Consider the following 21,894-nt stretch of genomic DNA (forward strand, 5'->3'; position numbering starts at 1 on the left):
TAACCATCAGCTAGGTCAAGAAAGAGAATGAGGTGGATCCCATCCCTCCAAAATCTCCTCCCTTTCTTTTAGAGTTAATCAGTATCCTGACTTTTGGATAATATGAAAAACAGTCAAACAGAATCACAAGAGATCAACACTACAATGTATGAGATGAAGAAATGATTAATGACTTTAAGACAAAGTAACAAACTATCTAAAATGAACTTCAGAGAGAAAAGAGAATTAAAACAAATGAATAGAACACATTAAATGTAAATGGTCAAATACCCCAATTAAAAGACAGAGATTGTCAGATGAGATGAAAAAGCAAAACCAAACCATATATGCAGCCTACAAGAAACCCACTTTAAATATAAAGACATAAATAGGTTAAAAGTAAAAAAATGTAAAATGATACACCATGCTAACACTAATAGAAAGCAGGAGTGGAAATAGTAATATTTGATAAAGTCTATTTCTGATCAAAGACTATTAGTAATATTAGTAATAATTAGAATTTTACTTCATCATGAGAAAAAGAACAATTCATCAAAACAACATAACAATCTCAAACATTTATGGGTCTAATAAGAGTTATAAAATACATAAAGCAAAAACTGATAGAATTGCAAAGAGAAACAGACAAATCCAGATTATACTGTGATATTTTAATACCCATGTCTTGATAACTGATAGGACAACCAGACAGAAAAATCAAGATATACAAAACAAATAGTACAACCAACCAACCTGTACCCTAGTGGTACAGGAACAATTGGGTATCCATATGCAAAAATATGACCTTTGACCCATACCTGGTACCATATACGAAGATTAACTAAAAAATGCATCACATACCTAAATGCAAAACCTAAAATTATAAAGCTTCTGGAAGAAACATAGGAGAAAATCTTGTGAACTTGATTTAGGCAAACAATACTTGGATATAACAAAAACACAACACATAAAAGAATAAACTGATAAACTGGACTTCAGCAAAATTAAAAAGTTTTATTCTTGAACACACACTGCTGGTATAATGAAAAGAAAAACCACACACAGAAAGAAAAGCTTTGTAAAGCCTATGTCTCCATTCAGGCTGCTATAGCAAAACAACATAGACTGGGTGGCTTCTAAAGAACAGAAATTTATTTCTTATAGTTTTGGAGGCTGGGAAGTCCAAGCTCAAGGCAACTACAGATGCAGGGTCTGGTGAGGGCTGGGTCTGTTTCTCATATGATGCTTTCTTGCCACAGCCTCACCTGGTGGAACAGACAAACAGGCTCCCTTGGGCCTCTTTTATAAGGGGACTGATTCCATTCATGAGTGTTCCATCCCCATGACCGACTCACCTCTCCAAAGGCCCCACCTCCTAACATCATCACTTTAGAGGTTAGGATTGCAACATATGAATTTTGGAGGGACACAAACATTCAGACCATAGAAGCATACATCTGATAAAGGATTTGTATCTGTAATACAGTTGTCCCTCAGTATCCACGGGAGATTGGTTCCAGGACTCCCTGCAGACACCAAAATCCATGGATGCTCAAGTCCCTTGCATAAAATGGCAAAGTATTTGCATATAACACATGCACGACCTCCCATAGACTTTAAATCATCTCTAGATTACTTATAATACCTAGTACAATGTAAATGCTATGTAAATAGTTGTTCTACTGTATTATTCAGAAACAATGAAAAGGAAAAGAAGTCTGTACATGTTTAGTACAGATGTTTTTCCCAAATATTTTTGATCTGCAGTTGGTCGAATCCATGGATGCGGAACCCATGGATATGGAGGGCCAACTCTATGTAAAGAATCTCATCACTCAACAATAAGAAAATACACTACCCAATTTAAAAAAAATGGAGAGATCTTAACAAAAATTTCACTAAAGAAGATACGGAGATGGTAAAAGTCCAACATCACCATTTACCAGGTAAATGTGAATCAAAATGATAGGAGATACTACTTGAATCTATTAGAATGAATACAATTTTAAAAACTAACCACACCGAGTGTTGTCTGAGGACACAGAGCAACTGGAGCTCTCAGACACTGCTGGTTGGTCTATAAAATGGTACCACTACTTTGAAAAACAGTTTTGCATTTACTTAAGAAGGTAAATCCATACCTACACCCTATAATCCACCTAATCCACTGTGAGGTGTTTACCCAAGAAAATGAACTGACATCACATGTCCAAGCAAAGACTTCCACACAAAAGCTCATAGCTGCCTTACCTGTGATAGCCCCTAACTGGAAATAATCCAAATGTCCACCAGCAGCAAACAAATTGTAGTGCAACCATTCAATGGACCACTAATCAGCAATGGAAAGAAATTAACTACTGACACATGCAACAACAAATGAATGACTCTCAAAGTACTTCTGCTGAATGAAAGGAGCCAGATTTTTTTTTTTTTCAAGAGTACACATCGTATGTCTATATTTATAAAACACTCCACAAAATGCAAACTAACGTATAGTCAGAAAGTAGGTCACGGTTGCCTGGGAATGGAGGGGGAAGAGGGGAGAGGCACGAGGGAGGGGTATGGTTTATACAGGGGCACAGAAAACCCCCGGGGGATGATGACCGTGTGCTCTTTCTTAAGTTGACTGTTTCACAGGTCTATAAATATGTCCAAAGGCACCAATCTGTAGACCTTAAATGCATTGTTTATTGTATGCTGATTGTTCCTCAATAAATATGTTAAATAAAAATAAATATTTATCTGGCCCAGTATCACAAAACTAGCAAAAGGTAAGAGTGGGATTTGAACCCAGGCAGCCTGCCTGCAGAGCTAGTGCTCATACCCACTGGTCTACACTGCAGAGGGGAATCCTACATGGCTCCTAGGGCTGGCTTATTCTCCCAGGCTACACCTTGCTATATATTAAAGGGCACCTCACAATTTATGTACATTTCCATTAGGGGTATTCAGAAACCCTTCTGCCCCATAGAAATGCTTCTCCAGGGTTCTTAAGTCCCACTGGCAGGAGTGTGTACCTCCAGGACCTGGGAAGGCTCGGAGGCTGGCAGTGGCGATACTGGCTGTGGTTCAGACAACTGCTGTGCAGCCTCTGGTTCTCTTTTGTACAGCAGACAGCCACGTTTATTTTCAAAAGCAGGAATTCTGGCCTAATATAAACAGAGCAGCTACAATTTTTTTTTTTGTGCAGTATACATAATTAAAACTATTCATGGTATTGCCACAACTTAGGAGCAATACAAAAAAAAATGTCAAATTGTTCCCCTCTCCACACTTAATTAACAACAATGAAAATTTGACCAGGAGAATTTTCTAAGCAATACAGAAAATGAATTCCATCTGCGAGAAAATTTAACACTGTATTTAGAAGCTGTTATCTTGAATTCTTCTGCGTGGAGACAAGCGAGATGTCTCTTTAAGCACATCTTTACGCCTCACCTTTGTGGGGTGGCCCTGTGTCCAACAGGTCAGGCTGCATCTCAGGTGACACATGGAGGGGGGACAAGGAATGACACACAACCTACTGTGGGAGACGGTGCCTTCTCAATGTAGCTGATCAAAAGGCTTCGGGTCCCCTAAGACTGAGTGATGGCTTACGCAATCCTGACGCCCTTTTCCATCCTGAACTCCGCACGTCCAGAGATCAGGTGCTAAGGAAGGAGTCTTTCTGACCTGCTAACAAAACACCCACGTTTTGAGTGCTGGGAAGAAGAGCTGTCTCCCCTCTCTCCTCTGCTGTTTATTTGCAAGCAATTACTACAGTTCAACGCCTGCCAATTCACCTTTTATAGGCGCTTTCATGCCGTCCTGCTGGAGGACAAAAGTCGCACCTGCATCCCGAGTGCTCAGCGGCCAGCATCTGGGTCCTGCACACAAAGGTACCTGTTGGGAAGGAGGGCCTGGCCAACGACAAAACCAAAACCGAAACCAAACAAAAGGCGAACAGGCAGAGTCCAGGTCAAACACCCTTGGGGTACAGCTTCGAGTTATTTTTTTGTTTGTTTGTTTCCGTATCACCCTTTACAATTCCGTGTGCGGGCAGTTTCTTTCAAAGCCTAGCTAAAAAGAGCTACGAGATGGGATGGGAAATAGCTGGCTGGGGAAGGCTGCAGCCTTGGAAACATCAGAGAAACATTTATGGTGATGGAAACGGCACTAATAATATCATGAAATCTGAGCAACTCAGACACAAGAAGAAAAAGGGAAACACTAAAAATGGGTAATGGATGTGTGACGGAAGGTTGTTTTTTAAAAAAAAAAAAAAAAACATGACGGAAGGTTTTTGTTTTTTTTTTTTAAAAAAAAAACTTCCTCTAGCAGGAATGTCTAAACTGCAAGCAACAATGTCTAGTTGAAAGAGCAACGGCTCTCATTCATCAAATATTTTCAGAGCCCACTAGGTGCCAGGCATTGGCGGAGGCTTGCGGGGACAGAGAAGTGTAGAAAACTAAGTCTCTGCTCTTGCAGGAGCCTCCGTTCTAAGTGTGAGAGTGACACTAAAATTAGGGGTGGAGGGTGGGTGGGTTACGGGGCCATCTGAGATAGAGTTGACGTGGAAAGCATTTTGTTGAGATGGCATTTGAGCACAGACTGGAATGAGACGAGAGAACAAGCCAAAGGCCACTTGCATGTAAGAGTCAAGCTGTTTCTCTTAAAAGACAAATATCTCTCTGACTTCAGTCCATTGGTACAAGATGGGCTGAGAAAGGCCAGAAGTCCATAATGAAGACCAAAAGAGAGAAATAATATAATAATATAAAATAATATAAAGTATGCTAGAGAAAGGTCACACTCTTCAGTATGCATTAACTCACTGAAGCCCAACTACAGAGCAATACGGGTTGGGTATCCCATACCCCAAATGCTTGAGACCGGAAGTGTTTTGGATTTTTTTTCCAGATTTTGGAATAATTGCGTTATACTTGTCAGTCCAGGATCCATAGTTTAAAAATCTGAAATGCTGCAGTGAGCATTTCCTTTGAGCATCACATCGGTACTCAAAAAGTTTCAGATTTTGGAACATTTCAGATTTCAGATTTTTGGATTAGGGATACTAATCCTTTTTAACTGTGCTGCCCACAGTGGATGAAGACACACCCACCGAACCACAGGGTGTACCTGGCAGGAAGATAGATTTGTACGTGCCACACCACAACCACCCAGATAAGAGGATGTTAAATTAGAATCAGGGTGAAATGCGGGAAGATAGGGTTTCAGGGACTAAAAAGCTGGCAGCCGGAACACTGCGCTCAGGGACCCTGGAATGCTGCATGTGCCTTCAACCCTAGCATGAGGACGTGGTCTTGCAGGAGGCTGAATCTGATTCAAGAACCAGAAAAGTCAAGTGATCCTGTACATACCCTTAAGCTTCATACCCTGACTTCCCTTTAAGGAGATCAGCATGAACTCAGCATTCCCTCATTTTCTTCCTAAGATCTTACCTAAAGCCACAAGGAGAACGAGACTGTGTTCTTTTACAAAGGACCAACCTTGATTTCTGGTTCCATGACCAGGCTAGGCCACCAGTCATTTTAGGTAACCTATGACTCTCCCTTTTGTCATGTGAGAGCAAAGGTGACTACTACATCTCATGGAGACGTAGGCCCATAGGAGAAGAAGCCTTTACAGAATCTACCAGAACCTGCAATCACTGCAGGAAGTCAATGAATGCTGATTTTCTCTCCCTAGAGTAACCAAGGCAAACTCTGTCACACACTAATCCATCTGGATGTCAGTACTTGAACAGAATAAAAATGGGGGGGGGGGAGTTGGGAGTAGTTGACTTTGTAATGTATTTTCCAAAATTTTTTTTTTTTTTTTTTTAGCGAAAGTTGCTCAAGATTCTTATTGTTTGAACCACAGCAAACTGAAGTCACTTTGTATAATGCATTCCCATGGTGGTCTTCAAGGACCCCCATCTGGAAATCTTTTCTAACCATGTTCTAAAAATGCATAAAGAATATTTTCACTGGATGACCAGTATTCTTTCTTGTTCCCATGTCTTAATTAAGCTTAGAAAAATGAAGCAGAAGCTGTCTTCAGAAAACTTACAACATACAGTTCCAAGATTTGAAATATTTCAAAACAAAAACTTTTACTGACAAAATTTACATTTCTCAGGCATTATCTAGAATTTAGTACCAAAATAAATGCTGTAGTTGCAAGACACGCTCTATTAAAAGCTCACCACTCATGCCATTTCTATTGGGGATGCACAAGAACAGATTAAAAATGCTCATAATCTCACATAAACAGTCTGAAACACACACGTCAGCTTACAGCTGAAAGAAAGAAAGAAAGAAAGAAAGAAAGAAAGGAAAAAAGGAAGGAAGGAGAGAAAAGGAACAAAACAACAAAAAAAACCCATGTCTTATATATGAGAACCCGAAGCCAACTCCATCCTCTATCTAATACACAATCAATTCTTTCAAGATCCTTTTTCCCTTATTTCAAACTCTCACGCTCTTTCTTTTTTTTTTTTTTGAGACAGAGTCTCACTCTATTGCCCAGGCTAGAGTGAGTGCCGTGGCGTCAGCCTAGCTCACAGCAACCTCAAACTCCTGAGCTCAAGCGATCCTCCTGTCTCAGCCTCCCGAGTAGCTGGGACTACAGGCATGCACCACCATGCCCGGCTAATTTTTTTCTATATATATTTTTAGCTGTGCATATAATTTCTTTCTATTTTTAGTAGAGATGGGGTCTCACTCTTGCTCAGGCTGGTCTCGAACTCCTGAGCTCAAACGATCCGCCCACCTCGGCCTCCCAGAGTGCTAAGATTACAGGCGTGAGCCACCGCGCCCGGCCCCTCACGCTCTTTCAAAAATAGAAAAGCCTACCTCTCACTTAAAATCTTAGGTGGGAAAATATCCCTAAAAAGAAACATAACGCACAAGTCCATTTTCTTGTTTTTTCTTTAGGTCTTTGAGAATGACCACCTTTTCCCATGTCACGTTGGATTCTCAAGGAAAAACAGACTGCTACAGGTTCTTCCAAGGATACAGGAAAGCCTAATGTCATTTGACAGGTGTTATAAACAAGGTAAGACTTCACAATGCTTAAGCCAAGAATCCAAATGGTCAATGCATTAAGTGAGAAACCTTCTCTCTCAAGTTCCCATTCAAGCAGTCTCTTTCCAAGACTCAGGACACATTTTAAGAGGTGATGTCACCTTGAAAGTGTTCAGAGTACCTGACCAAAGAGAGACCGACCAGAAGGGGTTGTACACAATCAAGACAAATAAATGGAAACGGGAGATAGCAGTGGACGGAACCAGTCATAAAGCCACATTCTTTGTGGTCTCTTCTTTCCTAATGTTTTTTTTTTTTTATTTTAATAATCTTTTAAATAGTGAATACATGGACAAAACAGAACATTTAAAAGATCAAGAGTAAAGAGAAATGTTCCCCAGATTGGCTAGTACAATCCCTGCTTCTTACCATTCACTTTCTCTCCCCAGAGATAATCATCCTTACTCGTTTACTGCACCCCCCCGAGAAACAGTCTATACATTTACAAGCATAGTCCACACACTCCACATGCCCCAAGGAATACTCCCTTCATGGGCAAAGAGAAAGCAGACAAATGAACCAGAGAGCCCTCAGATTCACAGGGAAGGACCCCCTTTCAGACACAATTCATTTATATGTTAAGGACATGTTTCATTTGCACCATAAGAGTAGTGTGATAAAAAGAAGAGATCTATAAAAATAATGAATATTTGGAAGACATAATCCAAACTTAATATTATATACTGAAAATGCATTTGAATGTTTCAAGTATTGCTTATCACCTAACCAGCAAAAACAATGAACTATATAACTTGGTCCACTCTGAACCTCAGAATTGTTTTCATCTTTCAGAAATTAGGGCAACCTGTCAGAGGTTCCTCTGCGTGACACAGTTCACTTATATAACAAGACACTGAAGGCACATCACGTGCAATGCCCAATCATGAAGGAAAGATGAGCTTTGCTTTCAAAAAGATTCTAGTCTCTCAAGGGAGAGAAAACACATAGTTGTCCCCCAACATATAGGTAGTAATCACACAAATAAATACTGAGTGACAAATGGAGGCATGGTGGATATACGACATATAATGTCTGGCACTTGGAAAATAATAACGGATAGCTATTAATATCATTAATATTAAAATTGCTACTAAAGAAAAGTAAAAGCCCTCAAGATGACAAAAGGAACCTAGAGTTGACGGGCAGCAGGGAAACATTTTGAGAAAAGGTCTTTCAGGAAGCAATATTAACCTGAGACTTGAGGAATCACTGGACATTCAATAGGTAAAGCTGGGCAGAAAGAACATTCCAGGCAGAGCAAGCAGATACACGAAGATGCACGGTAGAACGCAGGTTGTACGTGTGCCGGCATGTCACCCAGGCTTGCCTTTCTGGGTCCATTCCCAGCGGTTCTGTATGAGGCTAAGCGCCAGCTCAGCTCCTGTCTGGCCCACTGCCACGATCCCTCTGTTCAGGGGATAATGCGAATCTGGTTCACTCGGGACAGGGTTAGGGTGATGGAAAAACTCCCCTCCAACCAGCTCATCTCGCACAATAAAGACCCAAGTATTTTATTACACCCTCAAAAGGGTGTCAAAAAATGCCAAGGGTACAGTAGACACAGGCCTGTGTCTCCCGGGAGAAGGTACAGAGTTGAGCCCGACCACAAGACAGGCAATTCCAATACCATTTCCCTATGCCATTTCCAAGAGCTCAAGTTTAGCAACCTGGCCCCCAAAAGAGGAGTGAGCTCAGTAATTCTTAACTTTGGATGATAACTGTAACAAAATTCAGAAGAAAAAAATGCAGATACTGTTTTAAAATAAATGCTATAGGCTTTAACATTGGAACATGATGCTTCCAGTCTTCTATATTTTTAGCATTCTCAGTCTTACAGTTAGACCAAACACAATATTCTGCTGGAGAAAAACAAAGAGAAAGGATTTACCTAAGAAGATAACTACCACCCTACTGACTATTTGCATGAAATTATGAGTAAGTTCTCTGATGCTGGTTGTAAATATAACACCCAGCTGACAAAAAGCGCCGCCTTAAATGATCCTTTACATGCTACTTTCTCTACCCTATTAAGATGCTCGTTGTTTCTTTGATTTATCTGATAATAAATTTTTGATGACTGGTAAGTCTCATAAAATTGCTCTGGTGCTGACTACACTGATTAATAAGTCTGAAGAATCGAAAGTGTCAGGAATTCATGTGTAAGAATAAGTTACTGCCAAACATATATTAGATATTCCATAAAATATAGAATAAAAAGGTTGATCTGGTAATTTTATCTTGTATCCATTTTCCTGTAGCAATTTATATTCAGGGTCATCATGGTCTTCCGTTGCCTTTTTAAAAAAAAAAAAATCGATAAAGTAAATCTAGATGGGAGGCACACTGAAGAATTAAACTAAATTAAAAATAATAATGAATTGATATAGACAACAAAATGTGTTTTCCAGAAAAATAAAGAACCCGGGATTAGAAACTGTCATTGGGACGACTCTCAGAGATGACCTAGTTTGGACTTCTAGAGGGGGAAGCTGAGGACAGTGTGTTGGGGTCATTCACCACTGGCAAAGCTGGAACTGGAAGTCCCTTCTAAGACCAGTTCCTCTGAGAACAGACCTATACGTTTGGCACATATAGGGGCTGTCTGTAAATTCCAAAAAAAAAATTCAGGTTATTTTGATTTTTAAAAGTCCAGGTTTATGATATAAATCAATAAATCTCTATCTGGAGCTGTTTTCCTCTAACGAGTTCAATATTCCTTATTTTCCCTTCATTTTTTGCTCAGAGCTTCACTGCTGTCTTTACAGCATGGTGCATTTTATGAAAATAAGCATCCATCTTTGTTTTTTGGTTAAGAGTCAGGGTCTCACTCTGTGTCCCAGGCTGGAGTGCAGTGGCCTGATCACAGCTTACTGCAACCTCGAACTCCTGGGCTCAAGTGATCCTCCCGCCCCAGCCTTCCGAGGAGCTAGGACCACAGGTGCATGCCAAACACCTGGCTAGTTTACTATTATTATTATTATTTTTTTTTTTTTGTAGAGATGGGATTTCACTATGTTGCTCAGCCTGGTCTTGAACCCCTAGCCTCAAGCAATTCTCCCATCTCAGCCTCCTGAGTAGCTGGGACTACAGGCATGGCACGCCTAGCCAATTTTTTTTAAATTTTAATTTTTGTAGAGACTAGGTTTAGCTACGTTGCCCAGGTTGTTCTTGAACTCCTGGCGTCTAGTGATCCTCTCGCTCTGGCCTCCCACAGTGCTGGGATTACAGGCGTGAGCCACCACCCGGCCAACGCACCATCTTTGATCTCTCTCTCCATCCGGGGTGGGCAAACCAGCTTTAATCACATGAGAAAAGAGTCCTGTACTCTGTTATTAGCAGTCTTGATCTTGCCCATTAACCTAGGGGATTCTTGAGATAAGGTAGGAAAAATGAAACGATAGTCACGAGAGGTCCTGATATGGTTACTGGAACCTCCAGATGGGACAGGAAATCCCTGAATCCACACTTTATGTGGCGAAACTCCACTAGTCATCACACAGGCCCACGACGGTCCCGGGAGAGGATCGCACGTCTACTGGAGGGGCCCCATCGCATGGCGTGGACCCAAAGGCCATCCACACTGCATGTTCCCTCTTTAAACAATTCCTGCGAAGAGAACCACGTGGGGCTGGTGTCACGTGGAACCCTCCCTTCGTGAATCCCCTGGCCGAGTATGACGAAGAAGGCGGTTTCGTTAGGTGTCTTCCATTCCCAAGGGCCCTTCACATTCTAACCACCTTCTACTTGGACATGGGCCATTCTTAAAAGATTAAAAACAGAGCGTTCCTCCCTGCGGAGGCGTGGGGGCCACGCACAGAGAGTAAAGAGGGGGCAGTGGAACAAACGGATGAAGAACTGAATGCCCTTTCTAAGCACATGAGAGCAATAATGTCACGGTTGAACTGTGACAGCCCTGTCCCCTGCCCAGTCATTTGCTCCAGTTCTGACCCCTAGTAGCTCAGAATACGATCACGTTTGCAGATAAGGCCTTAAGAGAGATAATCAAGTTAAAATGAGGTCATCGGAGTGGGTTCTCACTCAATATGACTGATGTCCTCAAAAAAAGGGACATTGGGACAGACAGACAGACAGACACACAGGGAAGATGACGTGAGGAGATGCGGGGAGAAAACAGCCACCTCCAAGCCAAGGAGAGAGGCCTGGGACAGATGCGTCCCCCACGGCCCTCAGAGAAAACCAACCCTGCCGACACCTTGAGCTGGGACTTCCGGCTTCCAGAACTGAGAGACAGTCCATTTCTGCTTTTAAGTCACCTGGTTTGTGGAACATTGTTACGGCAGCCCTAGAAAACTGATGTTAACACAAATAAAGACTAAATTAGGTATCACCGGGAAAAGAGAAAACAAAAAGAAGCCATGGTAAATTTGCAATATAAAAAAAAACAAAACCTACTTAATCTCTAAACAAACACTATCTAATCGGACAGAGAATAAAAAGTAGGTGCATTTTGAAGGTGATGGAATTGTATCTGTCCCACATGAGACTAAAAATTAGCTATTATAATGAAAATCAATATTTTCCTTGACAGTTTTTTAATACCGTGAGTCTTAAAAACATATGTGAAATAATATGCAAACACCACAGAATAAAATATGTAAAGCCATTGCCTTAATGCACGAAGAATAAATTGGGGTATTGATAAATGCCTGTGAACATGACTCACATTTAAGCCTTTTATCTGATAAAGTTGAACGAAACTCCTTTCACAATATTATGCATTCTAATCCAAAGTACCTGACAACAGAGGAGAATCCTTAACTGCCAAAAGTTAGGGGAAAAAAAAAAAAAAACCATCAAAAAACCCTCCAACGATGCCCAGCCCGAATAAGAGACCAGAGCTCAGTAAAAAGTCAGCACGTAATAAAACAAGATCCTACTGTGTAGAGATTAGAAATCACAGACAGTTCTGTTTGATTATACAAGCGCCACTTTTTAATTTATCTCTCAAATAAAAACAGCCAATGCAGGCCATAATTCATCTTAGCTGGATAGAAGCATCATGCATTGAAGATTACTGGGACTTAGTAAAGGTTATCAATACGTAGGACCGACCAATTTCACCTCGTTGAGGTCGACATTCAATAGTTCAGTATGGTTATAGCAAATGGATATCATCGAAAAAATGGAACTCAAAGTAGCTCTCCTCGAAGAGAAGGGAACCTGACACATTTCCTTTTTGGAGCGTAGAGGGGAGTCTAGCTGATATTTTCCTTCTGTCAAGTGGGACAAATCATCTATATTCTATTTACCCTACATTGATACTATAATGTATCACCCTGCGCACTGGGGACTGTACAAGACATGCTGAATGCAGGTTTGACAGTCAACAATCAAGTGAGGGGCAGAGAGAGATGGAGAGAGATGGAGAGAGACGGAGATTGTTCTACTCTTAGAAGTCCTACATAAAAGCCTTTTGTAGTGCTAAATTCAGAATAAATATCTCTTCTCCCTTTGATGCAGAAGTTGTGTTCCCCCCTCCCCTTTTGGCCTTCTGATAGTTATATACAACTCTTTAATGATCAGTGCACTGGTCATGGAATAAAATGCAAATTGCACTGAGTACAAAATGCAAAGCACAGAGTGCTGGACGCCTGACCACCTTACAGCACCAGAGCAGACAGTGAAGGAATGAACGTGGATATATGAAGTGAGTTTTTCCAACTCTGCATTTGTATCTATTACACATCACAGTGAAGAACATTCCAGAATAGGATAGGTATAAAATGGAGTTTACTAGATGCCTTCAGGAATACCAGCTGGCCTCTTTAAGCAGGGTTTTTAAACCCTGGGAGGGTTCACTTTTGATCTTTACAGCTTTGGTGGGTAGAGGTTCCCAACTGTAACTCTCACGGAAGCCAAGTGAATCGGAAATGTCGAATGGGAAGCATCTTCCATTTAAAAAAACAACCATTTTGCATCAACTATAAAATTATAGAAAAATAAAGCCTCAAAGGCCTGCAAAAACTTCATGTATCAAATAAATTATGAAAATGCAAGGGAAAAATACTCATCACTTATGAAGTATATACAAATAATAGTGTTAACCAAGTTACAAAGCAGGAATGAAAAAATCCTTTAAAAGGCAAAATACATTAAGTGATCTGTCAAGAAACTTGGAAGCCAGAGAAAACTGTTATGTATTCATTCTTCTTCAAATAGTCTGTATTCCTCCTGTCACCTTAAAGAGGGAGGTATTAATTTACTAGGGTAATTAATAGCTCATGACCACATACATAAACAGTTGAGAAATTAAATCAAAGATCAACAGTTGATATTATTAATACATCCTGTCTTCAACTCTTTGTGCTAAGGTTCTCACTATCTGGAGAAATGGGGACGCTACGTAACTTTGTCATTTAAAGTAAACATAAAATAAGAGACATGGTGCAAAGTTAGGTGAGTTTCCCATTTCTCTTTGATACTTTTTAGCAGCATTGGTTAAATGCAACATATTCTCATGCAAATAGGTGCAGAGATGTCAAAAGTTTGAATCAGATTTTACATTATGAAGAAAATGTGACAATACAGTTAGTAACTTCAAAAAGGAACCATGATATACATATGTAGCATCTATAAAGGAAGTATAAATCACCAGGGACAAAATATACAGTCAACTTTTAAAAATAAAGACAATCTTTATGTCAAAAGCTTTAGGGGAAAAAAATGGGTTTTCTCTCTCATGTCTACTATACAGAGATAATGTTTTTCTGTGAATTATTTTGAGCTATTTTCAGATGTAGCCATGAAAAAGGAAAGCCTACATTGTTTTGCATACTGATTGTCACTATGTGAAATTTACTAACTGCTAGAAAGGTCCTGGAAGTTTAACCCTCTTCTCTCTTGCTGAAGATATTTATAAAACCATCTGCTAGTTTTGTATATCCGTTTATATCTTGCCAGAAAATAATAAGCTTTAGAGAGTTTTTGTTAGACATGATTTCCTTCTGTAAAGGGCTGTCTTAAAGTAAATGGGCCTACCTCCTTAGGTTTGAAACTCTCTGGCCTTTTGGTGGACCAGATACATGGGCGAAGTTATTTAAAGAACTTCTAGGCCACTGACTCCTGACTCAGCAGTCATTAGAGGATGTGGCAGTTGCTTAATAAAGCCCATTTATGTCCATTCTAGCCTGTAATCGGTTTGTACGCAGCGCAGAAGAAAAAAGAACACACTACTTAGTGTTAATTCCACAAGTAAAGCAACCTGAGAAACAATAAACAGCAGATAAAACAACTCTTCCTTACAAATCAGGCAGGATGCTTTATTTTGCTAGATTTCTAGCAAAGAGAAAGTCTCAGCTTTTTTTTCTCATTGTTGCCCACCATTTCCAAACACTACTCTGTTAAAATGTTTTCCATTAACTAACATGAATCACAGTATGGCGGGTTTTCATTTAAGAGTCAAAACTGAAACACAAAAACCCAGGTGAGTAGGGTGCCCCTCTGAGAGAGAGAGAAAAGAAAATCACGAAGAATGTCAGGGAAGCAACTTTTGAGTCATGCCCTGCTGGAAAGGAGACTTTAGGATTGCCGTGCTCTGCAAATTGCAGCCTTCATGACAATGCCTGTTTGCCAAATGCCTCTTTTAACCGACATATTTTCAGCCTACCATTTGTCAAACCTCTTCTTTTGTTAACTTGTTGACGAGAGTTAACTTGTCAACTTTTCAAATGGCTCGTGGTTGCTATGCACCTTCCTTGATGGAAATGTGCAAAGCGTGAGTTACCCTCTTTCACAGAGAATCTTGTCAAGGGTCCTGACTTCAACCTGACGGCTCCTCCTGGGGGTGGAGGGGAATCTACCTTCTGGAAACTTAACAAGCAGTGACTAGTCCATCATAATTCTGCTTCACAGAAATAAAAGAAGCCCAACAAGGAGACAGCCATCCTCCAAAGAAAGCATTACAAGGAGACTGCATAACTCAACCACAGTATGAAATGCTGAGCTGCTGTGTAGGACGTGATCTTCAACAACCCAACTGAGCATATCATGTTACTTTAACAGAGGGAATAACTTGTCACGGACAATGCAGTGACACCAGCCAGTATGTTCCCCTGGTGGAAAACACGATGGATAAACAAACACATCTCCACTTGAGAAATGATGAGAACATGATTAATGCCCAAAACGTACTTCAAAGAGCCATCTCTGAAGATCTACATCTCGACATCCCACCAGCCACACCTACCCACACCTCCTGCTTCACCGGACAAATTCGTATCTTCATCAAGTCGAGTCATCTCTGAGTATTTTAATTCTTCCTACACGCTGAATTCACTGTTCTGTTTCAAGCATCCATGTCTCCTCTTGGAGTCCATTAGAGCCCGAAAATCAGATCATTCATCTTCTCTGCACTAGACTCACAAAGCCTCAAGGATGTGCTTGGAACAGGAAGGTCACTGTCAAAGTCAACCCCAGACGCGGATGAAGAGAAAAACATCCCGGTGAGTTCTTTAGTTCTTTACTGCTCTCACTCAGGCAACAGGTTAATTGGTTAGGAAAAAAGGAGGAGGTTCGCTGGTATTCTAAGTGCCAAAACAAAATTATGCTTTCATGGTATTTTAAAGATAGGCATATACGCACACAAATGGCATATACGCACACAAATGTATCAGGATTTTTTTTACTGAAGGGGGTTTAATGTAGCTTAAACAAAAGAGACAAGTGACAATTAGGAACAATAGGTTTTAGAATAGAGGATCTAAAACTAAGGCACTAAACGTGAAATTTGTTTTAAAAAAAAATGTATCATAAATAAATTGCCCCCTGAAGGCTGCCACATGTAAAACTTACAAAAAGGTAGCCAAGCACCCGCTAATGAGAATAGCATTTTTTCAGATAGTTAGGATATTAAAAATCCTCTAATTGTGAAATGGCTGCTTAAAACAATTACAGAATTAAGTTGGGTTCTAATTACATGAGGATATACTAATACAGTACAGATATATTCATATAAAGGAGGACCTTGAATCAGTGTATATTAATCTGGTGAAACAATGGTGGCATTTTGTACAGGTTTTTTTTAAAGACTAAGAGTTTGACTTAAGTGTCTTATTTAGCTAATAATCCATATTTTTGGCTAGTATGTTTGATAAAGAAGTGATGAGAACTACTACGGGAGAAGGAGAGAAAAACTGAAATATACAAAGTAATGAACACTCTTCTCCTTTCCAAGGAGAGAAGGGGAGAAGAACTCACAATGGGTCCCTGCCCTGGGGGGGCCCGTGTCAAGTACGTCCTCCCAGCAGAGACTCATGTAGACACACCTAAAAGCAGCTACTGGGGCACCAGCTGGTCCCCTAGAAAGGGGAAGATGGCTCTCCTATGCTTAAGCTTTTTAATGTTGATTTAACTGTATAAAAGGTAATCCAATGCTCCACAAGGAAATCAAACAGAAAAAGTAAACCAGCAAATTGCCTAGGTTATCCCACCCCCCACAAACGATGCTAATAATAGAGATAAGAATATATATCAAATATGTTACTGTTTGAAATGCCGTGTCACATATTATTCCTCTTCAAATAACCTACCAATTAACTCAACTAAAGCAACAAACCTCTCGCTTATCCAGAATCCTAATCATGTGCGAATAAATAGAAAGAGCTTGAAATAGCAGATCATGGTGATTAAGCGCCTAATAAGGACTCTGAGGTAAAATAAAATCCATAAACTCAAAGTTTAATCTTTTAAGATGAAATTAAAATGAGAAGCACTAATATGCAATGCATTCACAACCTCTGTAAATTATAAATTCATCTACAGTAAATTTAAAAAAATTGTTAACCAGAATAATAAACAGAATTTCCTTCCATTCTGGATGGCGAAGAGCTTGTTCGTGTATTTTTCTGTCTGCTATCACATGCGGAATGATTTTTAAAAGATATCCTACAAACCAGGCTCTAAAGAGCTTCCCATTTACTAACAGAAAATTAGAGCCCTACCTAAAACTCACGATAGCCATGATTAACAACTTAAGAGGAACAAGGTAAACAATAATCTGCTAATTTGCAATTATATTTTCACACATTTTCATAATTAACTGAACTAATTTCCAAGGGTGAGCTATATTCCTATTTTAAAAAAAATGGAATCTGTGACAACTGTATGTACCTTACATGGCTGATGAAATTGCTTCCCCACACACCTCCTAGACTTACTTCATTTTACCCGGAAGGTAAGTCTTAAGACTTACATTGCAAATGTCATGGTATTGTCTTAAAAAAAAAAAAAAATCTTAACCATGCTTTAAGCTGCTTTTCTGTATGAGAATATGGCACCATTCTGGCAATTTTGAGAGTAGTTTTCAGGCCATTGTTCTTCATAGCTTATGTTCTCTATGATTCCATCAGAGAGAAACAGGACCACAGCCGGGAGCTACAGAACCCCAGGGGCCGTTTCTAGATGGAGCTTCTGTCCTGTCCATCTCTCTGGACCCACTGGCCCAGCCCAGATTCAATGAGAGCTATGTTGAATGGAGGGCTTTTTCTGATACCAAAAAAAAAAAAAAAAAAAAAAGAAAAGAAAGAAATTCTTAACTGCCTGTGATCTTTAATCATCCTCTACCTTTTCTCCAACAGGTGGGATGTTAAGTTCTCAAAAGTTGGTGGCAGACACAAAAACAGATTCTACCCAACTATGGATGTTTTCAAGTCCTTTTCGTAGATGCTTAAGAACACGCTATGTCTTGGCTTTTGGAGTCAGTTAAGCATCGAGATAAATGACAGTTTCTCTGGGGGTTGCAAAAGCTTAGGTGGAGTGGGAAAATAGTGACAGAAGATGTAACAGAAGGGGAAGGTGGCAGAATTCCTCCCAAGCTGGAAACACTAAGGACCACAGAGGGGACACTTTCCCACACAGGCCCCCTTAATCTACAGTGAGGACTTGGGGCATTTTGATGCTGTGACTTTAAGCTGGCGGATTCCTCCCCCTCCACTCTGCCTTTCCCTCTTCTCTTAGAGAGATTATCATCTTAGTAGAGTAAAAGCTTCTAAATAATAGAATGATGCTTTCCTAGTACTCTCTATTGATTTTATAAATAAACTGCTTAACAATTTTGTTCAGAACACTTATAATTCTTCGCATTCACAGGAGAAAAAAAAAACATGTTCTGATCTTAATATGTCTGGTGAATTTCCTTAGTGCTATGAATATTCAACTAATTTAATATCTCCAAAATTCTCTAAACAAAATTGGTAAAAACTCCCTTAAAAATGTCAATTAAAAATTATCTACAAACAACAGAGACAATTACCACATGTGGTTTTTGACAGAGTATTTTTAAGTGCTATGTGTTAAATGCCACCAAAAGGATGACGTCACATGATCATTTTTTTAAAAATGGCATAATTATAAATACCATAAAATGACAGTCTACTATTTTAGAAAATCAGAGTCTACTTACTACTTGTACGTCTCGGAACGGATGTATTCAAAAACATGGGACACGCCAAGCTGGAACTGGTCAGCAATTGGGGTAACCCAGGGATTGTTCTCTGCTTTGAATACTTGCTTCTGACCAGTTAAATCCAAATTTCCTGAAAAGATGAAGGAAAAAACAAAAGGTGAAGGTCATTGCATTCAACAACGATTAGATCTAGAAGTCCTGCTTAGTAACCACAGCACAAGCCTAAGTACCTTTTGGGTCATCTGATATTTTAATAATTTCCTACCCCAAGTCATCACCGGTCCACAAACAGTGTTAGCGACAGTACCCTGGCCCAGGAAATTAAGAACAAACGAAGGAAGAAAGAAGGAAGGATGGAGAGAGAAAGTGGATGAAAGGAAGCAAACCTGGAAGGATTTTTATAGGTATTTGCTACAGAGGCTAAAAATGACTTGTTCGAGGAGATTAAGGTAAGTAATAACATGAAACCTCCCTGAAATCCTATCCTGACAATGTCAATGTGCTCCACTGCTTGTCCTATTTGATCTAAGCCCAGTCTCACCAACAGCACTTTTTCATCAACCAGAGCAGAATATGAATGAAGACAGACAAGAATATTACCCAAGTAAAATTATTATTGTACTACTCGAGCAGCATAAGCACATCTCAGAATCAGCACTAAATGCATCTCATTAACATAGTAATGATGGGGACTAACATTTCTTTAGCTCTAATTAGTTTATAAGCTAACTTAATATCATTTCCTGGGAGAAGGGCAAGATGGCAGGCTAGAAACAGCCCACACACGCCACTCTCTAGGAGAGGATGGAGAACTGCAAGTAGAGGCCCACCTACAGACAGACCCTCTTAGAGAGGGCATGGTGGATCATCAGAGAACCAATGGGAGATATTCAGAGTGAAGGAGACGGGGACAGGGAGTTCCACCCATCAGGATCAGAAGGTACCTGGGGGAGACACCTACACGTGGGGAAGGGATAAAGGAGGGAGCCCCAGGGGAACATGCTCCCCACCCCCCCGCCCGCAGACACTGCGAATGGAGCTGTGGAGGGGCCCCCACCACCACTGCAGGCCCCTGTGCTGATCTGGGAACTTCCTGGAGACTGCACAGTGAAACTGACATGGAGAGCAGCCTCAGCGGGGACCCGCCCGCCTTGGTTCTTGGGTTGGTGCAGCTGACGCCACTCTGAGCCCTCAGGTTCAGAGCTTCCAGTCTACACAGTGACTGGCTCCGCTGCAGCACTCGTAGGCCTGTGACTAGAAACCAAGAGCCCCCACAACCCCTGTGGCCCTGCGTGGCAATCAGTGGAACAAGACCCTGCCACCATGTGCTACTGTGTGGAGGGCCACACTCCTATGAACCTGGTCACTGAGCGGAGATCTATGCCTCTATGAACCTGCAGACACACACACTGTGTGGCAGGCCATTGTTCTTGGTGTTGCACCCCAGCCAGCAGGCCATGCCCCTGTGACCCCGAGTGCCGATCAGCAGAACAACCCCCCAGCCCCATGCACCAGCTGGTGGGCCACGCCCCTGAGGCACCAAGTGACGCTAAGCCTGCAGTCCAGCTCTCCACCACAGACCTGCCGCCCCCTTCCCCCCCCAGAACCGCCATTACTCCAAGACCTGGAAGGAGTGAACACCTGCAGCCCTAACACTGGTGGCCACCACCTAGATAGCCTCACCAAACAGCCACTGGTACCACCGTGGAGAGACCCGGGCAGAGCAATCTCCTATGATGCCCGCCTCAGTGGAGGGGGACTCACCTAGACCCCTGCCCAAGCTTCCAACAGTGGCCTAGGGACCAACCCACCTCTCCACATGAAGAAGCCTCAGCACTGTCCCAGGTCCTGCAACCTGCCTGTCACTGGCCAAGGTCCCATGACACACCTAGGCACTCGCCAAGGTCCCACAACCTGCCCTGCTGCTGACTGCAGTCCCGTGACATGCCCAGGCATGTGCCAGGGTCTTACAAACTGCACAGACACTGAATAAGCTAATGCCAACAGCCTCTGTGAAGCTCTGTGAGGCTCTTGCCTGAGCTTTCAACAACAGCCTGGGGACCACCCCACCGATTCGAATGAATATCCCCCAGCATCGGCTTAGACTGTGAAAACCACAGGGGATCAGGAGGACACAGGACAACACCTGTGTTACAGGGTCTCAGTGCATCCGCCCCTCTCCCGAGGGGTCAGTCCTCCAGAGTACGACACAAAAGTATTATCTCGGGATTTCTCCTCCTCACTAAGTAGGAGAGCTCCCAGCGAAGGAGAACAGGAGCTCTGCAAACCTATCAGCCCTAAGCTGAGAGAAGACATTTCAGATGAGAAAGAAAAAAAACAAAAAACAGAAAAAAAATTCTGACAACATGAAAAAAACAAGTTAGTTTGACATCCCCTAAGTAAGAATCATAACAGATCCACAGAGATGTACCCGAATCAAAAGGAAACTGTCGAAATGTCAGAAATGGAATTCAGAATATGGATGGTAAAAAAGATGAACGGAATTGAGGATAAAGTTGAAAAACAACACTAAGAAACAAAAAAAATATTTCAGGACATGAATGAAAATATGAAAATCTCATTAAAGAGACAGACAACATAAGAAAGGATACGGCAGAACATAAAGAAATGAAAGAGTCATTTAGGGAACTACAAAATACAGTAGAAAGCTTCAACAGGCAAGACCTAACAGAAGAAAGAATCTCAGAGCTTTAAGAAAAGACTTTTGAACTAATTTAGTCAGCCAAAGGTGCAGAAAAAAGAATAAAGAACGAATAATCACTCAGAGAAACATGGGACTATGTGAAATGAGCCAATATATGAATTCTAGGTATCCTGAAGTGAGAAGCAGAAAAAGCAAAAAGCATGGAAAACCTAATTGAGGGAATTATTGAGGAGAACTTCCCTGGTAATGCCAGGAATTCAAATATCCAGATATAAGATGGTCACTGAACACTGGGAAGATTCACAGCAAATAGGACATCACTAAAACACACAGTCATCACCCTGGCCAAAGTCAAAATGAAGAAAATTCTCCAAGCCCCAATCTGAAAGCAACAACTAAACTATGATGGAAAACCCATCAGGCTAACAGCAGACTTCTCAGCAGAGACCTTATAAGCCTGAAGCATTTAGGGCCCCATTTTTGATTTTACTAAACAAAAAACTGCCAGCCAAGAATTTTGTATCCTGCATAACTAAGTTTCATATATGATGGCGAAATAAAGACTTTCTCAGACCAGGAAACACTAAGGGCATTTGTCAATACTAGACCTGCAATACAGGAAATTCTGGGAAGTGCATTATACATGCAACAACACGATAGATACCCATCAGTGTAAAAACATCCAAAAGTTATAGCTCACAGCTTTTATAAAACAATAGCCTAAGAGGGAAAACAAAACAGTAAGGTATCATCCAACATGA

General features: G+C 41.0%; 1 protein-coding gene across 1 annotated transcript in view; it reads right to left on the reverse strand.

Annotated features, from left to right (window-relative positions):
• The window catches only part of RSU1 (Ras suppressor protein 1), a 172,934-nt gene that overhangs the window by 59,544 nt on the left and 91,496 nt on the right, over positions 1-21,894 (reverse strand). Inside the window, exon 8 of the mRNA XM_069458719.1 lies at positions 18,466-18,598. Coding sequence (XP_069314820.1) covers positions 18,466-18,598 — 133 coding nt within the window. The remainder of the gene's footprint in view (positions 1-18,465; positions 18,599-21,894) is intronic.

Source organism: Eulemur rufifrons, chromosome 25 (genome assembly GCF_041146395.1).
Source record: "Eulemur rufifrons isolate Redbay chromosome 25, OSU_ERuf_1, whole genome shotgun sequence".
Classification (NCBI taxonomy): domain Eukaryota; kingdom Metazoa; phylum Chordata; class Mammalia; order Primates; family Lemuridae; genus Eulemur; species Eulemur rufifrons.